The sequence below is a fragment of the Branchiostoma floridae genome, chromosome 11, assembly GCF_000003815.2.
Source record: "Branchiostoma floridae strain S238N-H82 chromosome 11, Bfl_VNyyK, whole genome shotgun sequence".
Classification (NCBI taxonomy): domain Eukaryota; kingdom Metazoa; phylum Chordata; class Leptocardii; order Amphioxiformes; family Branchiostomatidae; genus Branchiostoma; species Branchiostoma floridae.
In genome coordinates, this window is record NC_049989.1 from 4,756,338 (window position 1) to 4,767,285 (window position 10,948).

Genomic DNA, 10,948 nt, shown 5'->3' on the forward strand with positions numbered 1-10,948 from the left:
ATCCAGCCTCTACCAGGCTCCATATGTCGCCAGAAAAATAGTAGACATTGGCTCAATAAGACGGCCAAATAAGACAGAAAACACACCAGAGGGTTTTGATGGCCGAGGAGTACAGTTTGCGGCCAAATAATCCTAGGCTCCTACTAGGCTTTTATTACTAACTTGGCCCTAATACTATTTGGCCAAGCGGGACTCTTGTAGAGACTAGGTAACTCGACCTCTTTCATAACCAAGGGGTAACCTAGACCCGTCTTCACAGAGATTTAGCGAGTAACTATTTTTGTCCTGAGCAAAGAGGCAGAGTTGTTGTACACCGGCCGATCGTGTTGCGCAAATGGAGGGGGTGCATGTTTGCGCTGTACCGCACAGGTGCCGCCATGGTACACATGTGACCCGTATCACCACAGGAATCCTCACCGCAATTATGGCGGGAAAATATCCTCATGTACCGCCCACATAAAATATTTCGGGCCTTTCTTGTAGAAATTCTCCTGTTGTACAGGTGTGTTTAGAATAACCGCAAGACTGCCATCATTAAAAATGGTTCACACTAGGTCATTTTGAAGTAATTTGCAATGTGCAATAGTGAACTAATTATATGCATCTTCATCTTCATTCACTTGATCCAAAGTTTTTGACACGTTCCGAATTCCTGAATCAATGACTTAGGGAGTGGGTCTGCTTTACATTGACGATCCAATGGATGACGACAATATCATACCAAGGAGGCTCCTGATAAATTCAGAGACATAAAGTCTAATCGGGGCGTCTATCTGACCTTTGACCCTGAATCCGATTACCCGTTTCGCGTCGCTAAATGTTCGTCATATTACAGCTTAAATTCCTTTTAAAGGGTTAAGATACTAAAGCGATGTGGCATGCATAGGAGTGAGTGTATGCTGAAGGAAAACAATAAAATGTGTATGTTGTGTACAACACATGACAGAGAATGCAACAGCGTTAATGAAAACAAAAGTATCAAGTCCGATGATTATGAGCAAGTCGTCTTATCATGGGTACTTTGTAAGGATACAGGAACAGGATGCGCGTGTGCGCAACAAAATCGGAAGATCGTAAGCAAAGGAGCATCTATATCATTCCAAGAGATAGCGACGGAAAGTACAGAGTATACAAGAGTGTCTTAGACTCTTAGTCATGTTCAAGGGTGGGCAAGTCACCAGGAAAGAGATAAGATTAGAAATTGATGATGACGAAATACGTCATTTCCCCAGTGATGGAGTTTCCCCTGAAACCCTAGTATAATCTGTGTGTCCTTACCTGCTGTGTCCCAGAGGTTGAGTTCCACTAGTTTGGAGCCCAGGTCCACTCTGGTTTTGTAGTTATCAAACACTGTGGGTACGTAGACCTGGGGAGCAAACACGCATATGTTTAGTGAACAGCATGTTTCAAAGTAAGAACATGTGTGCACACAATAGTTCGCGATAGTTTTCATTGCTATATTGATATCTGTATCTGTATAGCCGGTATAACCGCCCTTCGGCGTAACACACCAGCTTGATAGAATTAAATAATAGAATAAAACGGTTTAACATATTTGGAAGAAGTAAGGATTATCCCCTTTCACCGACGATGCAGTTTAAATTTGACCCAGACGAACTTTACTAATCGTGTAAGCCGTTCTTCCATATTGTTTTGACAAGGTTACGGGGAGGTCACAACAACAAACCCTGCACGCATGATACATTCATACATGTCCAACAAAACATTCAACTCCACACAATAAAGCTCCCAGCCCAAATTTGCCATTCTTGGTTCTAATACCAAGCGATGCATATCTATCAGCCTTGATTATCCTCACGTCGTACAGATCTGATTTCGTGTCATTGTACGGAGAGCTTTCCTACTGGTTGTTGTACAATAGAACCTGAGTCCTGTAGCGTGCGGAGACTAGCATGGCAAATCCTATCAATCTAATGGGTAGTTGGAACCAGGGCAGGGGGTAGCAGTATTCCATAAAGTCCTGTTAGGGAATAATGATAGCTTAGTGTGGGAAGTTTTCCTGTCCCTCTACCATCGCGAAATGTAGACCAGACTAACGGCAGATACGCCAAAAAGCAGTTACTCGAGCAGCTGGAAACGGCAGATGTAAATAAATCGTATTTCACAAATGTGTAGCCAATTATCTGTATGGTTATTTTTGCTATGATTTTTTAGCATCGTATATTTACGAAATGCCATTTTGAATAGGTTGTTAGGATTTTCTGTTCGTGGTCTTCGTGGTTACGGGTTGGTGCTAAGACTAGGACCTTTACTGAGTAGCCTCCTTTCGAACCGCTGCTTGTTTTCTGTGAGATCATGAAGCTTGCACCCTGTGAGCGCTTTAACTTGTATTTATACAAGAGTGTTAATTAACGACGCATATTAATTGTTCCAAAATCACATTGGGTTCACAAGTATCTCACATCGATGTTATTTTAGAGTAAATCAAATAAAGTAACCACCCACCCACTTGTCTTTGGGAACAAGACCCAGATCTAATCACGTGATGACAACAAAGACCCTCTTTTGTTCACCTTTAAACACTGAAGTGTCCCAAACATAACATCGCCATACTAGCGTACCAAATTAACGATGGTAATCCTTGACAAACAAACGGCCATTTCGCGTCTCCTTGTTAATTGTTATCCGTGATGCTTTTCAACACCTTTCCGTTATTGTGTAACAAAAAGGTCGTATGACAGTTTTAGGTGGTTAATGACAGACAAACAGGTACAGCATCTGATTTACATAATCCAGTAACTATACCGAAAATGTGTAAAAATAAACAGGAGCTTACAGTCGCCTGTGTACAATGAAATTCGGCCCGTACCGACATTCCAACCTGGGATGCTTCTGGGTGTTTATTTATCCAAATAAACTGCAGGGAATCCGATAGCGTAAAAACAAGCAGTTCGTGCAAATCTGAGAGACTTTCGTCCTGTAAAAGTTTATGTAGCAACTCATTTGGGCGACAGCAAACGCCGTACTTGAGTATTAAGCAACGTAACGATTGAACATATTTCTTGGGACCATGACGCACCTTTTACTTCCTTTTGAACGTCGGTGTGTACGTGCGTAGTTGTTGTGATTTATCCATCTATCTTGAAAGGAATTAATTATAATGGCTACGTGTACGCCACCAGACACCGAAATCACAAGGCTGATTCCAAATAAACGATTAAGATAAGGATGGGGAAAGACGCATCCAGCTGGAATTCTGTTTTAATCTGAACAAATCAGAATTACGCACAGTAGATAGCCAAGGACAGTAGATCTAAGATTACGTCATTGCCATTGGCTAGATAAGAACTTCAAGCGCCTCAAAGCTGCAAGTAGACGAAATACATTGGCATAACACAATAAGATACGAGCCATACTTTTACAATTGTTTTGTGAGCGTGTCCTGTATAAAATTATTTATGCACGAATTTAAACTCTGTCCGCTTGCTACTTATCGTGGTCAAATAAAAGTTTGTTGCTTTGACCTCCTGCAAGTCCTTGCATTTTATGGGGAAGGGGTTTTAGAAGCCAGGTTGGCCTTTCCAGTTGCCGTCGTAAAATTGCAGAAGTGAAAACACACCTCTTATTATGTTATTCTTTCCCTATGAGGTAATGCAGCAATGCACTTATGTTTTGTTCCAGTCCAATGACATGACTCGTTCAGAAAATATGTATCCCATCATCTGTAACATACTTTTGTTGTTGCAAAGTGCACCATTAAAGAAAAAGAACGACCCGTGAGTCATGTGGGCTCTTGAAGCGCCGTCAGTAGCCAGGCCTCTGACCTTCTCCTTTCACTTACACCGTCTCAGGTGACAAGCAACCCACTTCTCAGACATGATTCACCTTATACATGGTTAGGTGGAGTAAGTTACTAGTATATCGGGGAAGAATTGCCGTAGCGTTTGCAAGCATAGTTTTCTGGCAAGTGCAGGAAATTGCACAATCGCTATTGTGGCATCTTCTATCAAATATTTGCTATAGTTCTTAGAGTCGTTCAATGGTGAAATTGTTTCATGCGAATAAACTAGACTATGTACTCCGACAGCGAGAACCTCTACCATGGTAGTATAGTTTCACCTGTACGATTGACATTCTTGTGACAGTGCGATTTCGGGGTTTTCTAGAATGTATTCAGCGAAACTAAAACAGACAGAACATGGCAGGCTGAGGTCAAGGTTCCCATCTTTGCTGTCAATCTTAATTAGCTGAGTTTCTAATCTTCGATTCCATTTTCCTCGCGATAATACAGTACAGTCCAACAAACATCCAAAAGGAAATTTGAAGAAGGAAAGGGACTTTGATTCTACGTTTTACGGTGTTCTTGTGTGGAATACAACGCCTGTCTGTCCCCAGTCCAGTTCGGAATGCAGCTGGTTAATTTGCCGTCACCAAATTACACTGTGTCTCACCGCGGGACCAGACCCCTTCGAGGGGACGGCTTTACCGGCCAGCACAACCGCAACAGCTTCCGTCTTTGTCTCGCTTTTTAGTGGCAGAAACGAAAGATGTTTTCCACGTTTGCGTGGGGCTAACTATCTAGGCAACTGCACAATGGAACCCAGAAATATATTCGTCACAGGGCATATCAGGGGGTGACGGTTCGGTTTTACCTTCAGGCATGTGTGTGCTGATAACAAACACGCCTGAGAAAGTGCAATGACCTGTTATCATCATGATTCCCAAAGTAGTCAGCAGACATTACTGAATCAGTACTGATAATGGGAGAAAGAAACTCTGTTGATGAACAATTCTTGATCTTTTTGTTCGTTTAACCTGATTAATAACAATCATGTGAATGAATAATTGATCAACACGAGAGTTGGTATAAGTGCACCTTGTGTCGGCGTTTGTTACAGATGATCTCGCTATGCTGTTCGACAACTTCGTCACAAGTAAACAATCCACTCATTTCTGCCCCTCCTACCATTATTTCTTGCCTCGAAATACTCAACTAATGACCCGGTATAACAATCAAATTGCAAGAAACTAGACCCAAACAGTCATTTGACGAACCAGTGTTGGCATCGGCCTCTAAAAGCATTCTACTGTTATTTCTTTCTTCTGATCCCCATATTATTATGTCAACAAACGAACCTTTGTCATGTATACTTTCTAGACACGTGTAGCATTATGACTGTGCACGCAAACCCTGACAAAAACTGAGCCGTTGTCATGTTGCCTGGCCCCATGCCATGACAGAAGTGAATACTTCCTGGTTTCTCGGCGACTCAATTCACAGATCTTCACAGTTTCCCCATGCATGACCAGTTGGTCCTCTCTCCCCTGGCCAGGGGCACGGTGCTGATGTGTGTTTGTGTGGGTATTTTCTGTATATCTTGTCTTTTCTCTGCCCCATTCCACACTGGGCTATGTTAACACAGCTGATGACAAAGATAAATACAACATACCGACAGCTAGAACATACAATCAATGTAGGGAGGGGGGGGGGGGTGCTGAGAATGATTGATGAAGGTTTAGACAAATTGTTGGGTGACTGCCTAAATGGTACCTACTTGGTGCATATGAATGCACACTGACTGTAGTGAAAGTGGGATTGTAAATCGCTATTGTTAAGAAAGAAACTTCTTGAAACGAATTAATGAAGTTTGACTTAATGAGCTGTTAATGTGATCTTCCTGTCATTTGATTTAGAATGCATAACCTCTAAGATTTACTTTACAGGCGATTGCCTTGTAACCAGTAACGTTATGTTGTATGAAGGTATAGTAATCCTTACCTTTGGGAATTCCTTTCTGCAGTATACCATCAACATACAAGTCTTTCCACACCCGCCGTCGCCCACCACGACCAGTTTACAGCGTACGAAGGGTTTCTCCTTGCCCCTCGGGGAGGGTGTGATGCTGGGCCCGTTGTTATCGTACATCGTCCCGATGATTTTCCCGAGGCTCGCCACCGTGAAGCCTGGAACAAAGCGCCAGAAATCCCAAACACGTAGCGCGGGGGCAACGCGTGGTTCACTGGAGATTCACACGATTGCCATTACCGGTGCTGCGTTCAAATCCCACGGGCGTCTATAAAAACTTCCTACCTGTGCAGACCAGGTAAGAACACCCCCAGGTGTGGAATTCTGACGTCTCACCTGCGTGTGGCCCCCGACAGAACGGTCCCGGTGTTTTGACCACAACTACAAAGCAGAGTCAGACCTCTGTGGCCTGGTCGTTGCGTCAGTGTACAACACTACTGACTACTCAGTCCCTCAGTGAGGGCGCGGAGACCGCACAATGGCTTGTGTGTGTTGGGATTTTCCCAAAACCTACACGAAGAAGCACAAGGATTTTCACAGATGTCGCTTGGAGGCACAATATCCTTGGCAACCACAGAAGAACTGGCGAGGCAGCGTCGATCAGCAGAGTTATATCCACAGCCACACGACTTGGTGTGAACAAGCAGTTGTCCTTCACACTTCGCAGTTCAAGTAAAGACCTGAATGCCTTGAAGGCACCACCACAACCCGATCACTGACTCAGCTCAGTAAAGTAACACGACTGGAGGTGGATCACCTGAGTCGCGAGGTGAGCTGACCCGAAAAACTCTCAGCGCCCGGAGAATTCCACCGGCCTAGTGTACAGTGCTTCTGCCGCGCGAATCAGGTCCGTCTGTTGTCACAAGCTGTCGGAATGCCCACACGTGTGGGAGGGAAGGGGCGGGGCCTCCTGCAGGGAGGAGTGGGAAACTACTCATCCTTTCTCTATTGTCACCTACGCGATAATTGGCATGGTGGAGTCACGTGGTGCGGTGACGTCACGACGTGCCCTCGGTGGGACGTTCCTTGCCTGGGGCGTAATTTTGCACGGATGACCGAGTTTAAGGCCGAATCAACGGTAGAATAACAGTTTGCCTCGTTACTTCAAGGCTTGAGACCTTCGCCAAGTGATTAAAGTGCAACTCAAAATAGCGCCGTCTAGCGTTCCCCGTGACATAGCATGCGATACCACGTCTTCTTTCTTCCTTTACAGAATGATGGAGACGTCTGGAACGCAGGCCTATTTAAAAAGCGGACACCAGAAATCACTTTTATAGAACAAGTCCATTTGCTGAAACCATATCAATGATTGAATATTTCTGCATGACGACAGAAAATAGACGTGAAATTGGGCTAGGAAGTAGTGGGCGGTGTGAAATTGGGGAAAAAATGATGTCAACCTGATATTTGTACTGAACGTCCGGTGGGAAGACCCCCACCCAGCGTTACCAAGTAACTACTGGTCATACCAGATTCGTACAGGATATACAAATACTACAAGGTCAATCTTTCAAACCTATCCCTGTTCTAAGGCCTTCTAAGAAGTTCTAGGATTGGAGCCAAGTTGTTTTTTTCCGTGAGTCATTTTAATGTGCACGTCAGCATTACTGCATGGTGTGGATATAGCTGTAATCTAGATAAACATCGGATACAGTCCAGCAAAATGCTGACGAATGTGAAACTCATTCTCCGAATAAGATACGATACAAGAGGCCTGGTTCTAATTTTATAGTCTGTGACTCTGCTTTTCTATAGTTTTGTATAGCAAGGAGGTTAAATAAGGATTTAACCTCCTTTATTTGTTAAATAAGGATTCAACCTCCTTGGTATAATGTAGCTGCTCTACATGTAGCCAATGAGGTTAAATTCATAGTTAAATTCAGAGGGTACCATTTTGACAGTAAGACTTGTACCTTTCATGTAAAAATGAGGTTAAATTTATATTCCTCTCAAAGTATACCATTGTGACAGCAAGACTTATACCTTTCATCTAAAAATGTCTTTAAAGCGTTCCTTCTAACTCTTCTTTATCAAAACGACTCTATAGCTATTGCGGCACATAACAGCCTTGTTTACGATAGAAACTTCGTGAGTTGTCACACCCATAATCACTTGCAGACGAGCGTTTGAATTGATTTGAGACACTGGCTACCGTGAAATAACGAGAGAAAACTCGAGCCATCTTGAGCTCTTACATCTGCCAAGAGGCTCCCCGCTATCTTCTAATTTGAACGGTAATTACCGAAAATTAATCGCCTCATCAAAAGGGATTATGTCTTTGATGGGTAAATTTGGGGTGAGAAGAGATAATAAGGAGAAACAGCACGGTTTGGAGACCGCCATTGATGCGATGCACTCACGACAACTCATTGTTATTTATTGCATAATGTTTTGTATCATGTAAAAGCTTATTTATTACTCTTTATAATGATAACATGCCTGTAATGATCCTATTTTAAATGGCCGAACACCAGAGCTGCGTCAAAAAAGATGCCGAACTTTCCCGACAAACCAATTTCGGCACTTTTTCGGCGCGTAGGAGCTTTCATAACATCAATAGCCTTGTACAAACGGAATTTATTGAGAAGGGCATGAATATGCTATTTCCAATGATAAATAAGCTTTCCGATCGCCCATAAATGGAAAAGGCTTTAGATACATGTGCAATAGTTTAAACAGACTGTCGCGGATGTTATCATCAAGTCCCTTTTACTTTATCAAAACACACAAGGAGCTGTATACAATTTCATGGTGCTTCAGCACTGTAGACTAACGCATAACATTATTTTTCGTACAATTTAAAAGAAACTATTAGCAAGGACAAAATTCCACGAAGCTTATGTATCTAGTCTGTCCTGTGGGTGGTACCTGGCCTTTATGTGTCCCACCTAGGCGTTCAGGTAACTCAGGTGAGAAGATGTACCGGAACTGTCCAGACCACAAGTAGCAGGGTGTGTAAGCGTTCCATAAACATTACATCAGTAGTGTTTATTTGTTTGTTTGTTTCTGTGTGTGTGCTATCCTAGACCTTTGAACGGTGCGCATCACCCCCGGGAATTCCTAAAGACAAGATAATGACACCAACGCACGTTCTTTTGTTGTTCTATTGTTTATCACAAAACAAATAATGTCTTATTATTGCCCGCGGCGTTATAAGACCCTGTCTGAAAACTGTCTTCTCAGAATTGCTGCGACTGGCTAGGTAGACTATCGTGCAAACCGCGGTTTCCATCAGATTTAACAAGAAAATGTGACAACGTAAGTACGAAACTTTTTGTTTTGTTGCTACTAGTATTTCCTAAGAAAACTGAAGGATGAAATGATCACTGTGTAATCAATTATGCAAAAAATCTACCTACGCAACTTACAAATTCCAACCATTAAATTATTCTCCAAGCAGAGGTTGAGTCGCGGAGATATAGAAGTAGTCGGAAAATTTACTGGCGCGCTCCTCTTACTAAGACGAGCGCACCTGTAAATTTACCGACTACCTCTGCTTGGAGAGTACCATTAAATAGTCACCACGGTTACTTGGTAATCAAGGTGCTCACTGGTCCATCATGGGCAAGCTGAACAACCTCTATTTGACCTTCTGAAAGTCATTTCTCCACTTCCACTTTGAAGATCCGCTGGGCGTGTCTGGTCCCGTGTTGGGGGCGGGGTGTTTTGGGAGTCCTAGTCGACAGGACAAGAAAACACACACAAACACAGACACGGTCGGAAACAATTAGACCTGACAGCCGGGCTGGGAAATACAAGTTCAAAGGACGAGGTGATATTTCTGTCATTCATTGCTAGACAATGTTCGAGTGAATGGGAACATCTGTAGTTACTCGTGTAGCCTTGTTTAAAAAAAAAAGAAGAGTGTACACTGTTCATAAAAAAAATAATATTGCCAAGTAAGTTTCTCATCTATTCCAATAAAGACGACTTTGTAAATGTAAAACAAAGAATGGCCTGTGCGATACTATGATACCAGGTTGACAGGTTTGTACATAAAGTACATCCCATGTTCGCCCGTGAATAGTTTCATCGGGTTTGTAACTCACTTAGTAATTCCTTGGGAAAGGTGACAGACAGTCGCCGAAACGTCGGCAGGTAGTTACTGTACAGTATGTACTGGTTGTGTGGAGAGAACTTTGTTATTCGTCGCAACTTCGAAACAATCTTATAAAATGAGATAGCAGGAAATCGTTTTGCCAGTTTGTGCAAAAAAAAAAAGAATAGCTTGCGAAATCCGACCCAAGAGTTTTGCACCAAAATAGCAATCAAGGGATTTCCAGTAGTCAGAGCCAAAAGCCACAAACTCAAGAAGCTGCCACGACAGCAGCAATACTTGCTGGTGAGCGCACTTTTAACCTCCTTGCAGAAACCAAGCACTTCAGCTGGCCATCAGCCAAAGAACCCTGAGTCTGAGTCATGGTCGAACTTTGCTCAAACCGTTGGCCACAACTCTGGCACCAGCACATCACGGGAAAGCGGTGGTCAGTGGCATATCAGCATCATGTGATATTGACGTTTAAGTCTGGAGATTACTGTTGTCAAGCATACTTGTACTTGTACCATATACCAAGGTTGTAACCTCCTTCAATATACTACATGTGCATAGTATGATATATTTTATGCGCTGAAAAGCATATATTGTGTATTCTCTACGGTGACTACTATTAAAGCCAGAAAACAGATGCAGAATGTATTTTGATTTTAAGTTTATTTTCCAGATGGCAAGGGAAAGTTGTTGCATAAATAGTCTGGTAAACGAAAGCGTCTTGCACAAAATACCATTCTTTTTCCAGGTAGTTTGCTTCCAAGACCTTAGATAAAGTGGAGGTGCTCAGTCTTTTGATCAGAAAAAAGACAGAACCGACGTTTCTAGATAGTCTACATGCCTACTACGTCACTCCGTCTGTTCTAGATCGTCTCGCGGAAGTAACGTATTTGGTTGAAGGCCAATTCTTCTGGGACCGACAATCGGATGTATCCAACCTGTTAATACAACACCGGTGTGACAGCGTTCTCGCCCCCCCGTGATATCGCCCCCCCGGGGGCAAAATCACTAGTGTTTTCGCCCCCCCCCGGGGCAGGATCACTAGCGATTTCGCCCCCGCAGCTCGGCTCTCTCTGGGGGTCGAGAACGCCGCCACAGGGGAAATCGCTAAGTGATAACGCCCCCCCAGCGGC

At 43.2% G+C, this 10,948-nt stretch overlaps 1 protein-coding gene across 1 annotated transcript in view; it reads right to left on the minus strand.

The window, feature by feature from the left end:
* The window catches only part of LOC118425455 (ras-like GTP-binding protein Rho1), a 20,530-nt gene extending 13,693 nt beyond the window's left edge, over positions 1–6,837 (minus strand). Inside the window, exons 1-2 of the mRNA XM_035834276.1 lie at positions 5,741–6,837; positions 1,279–1,366 (exon numbers count right to left, since the gene is read on the minus strand). Of these exons, the coding sequence (XP_035690169.1) occupies positions 1,279–1,366; positions 5,741–5,887 (235 nt within the window). The 5' untranslated portion in view covers positions 5,888–6,837. The remainder of the gene's footprint in view (positions 1–1,278; positions 1,367–5,740) is intronic.
* Positions 6,838–10,948: the final 4,111 nt, after the last annotated feature.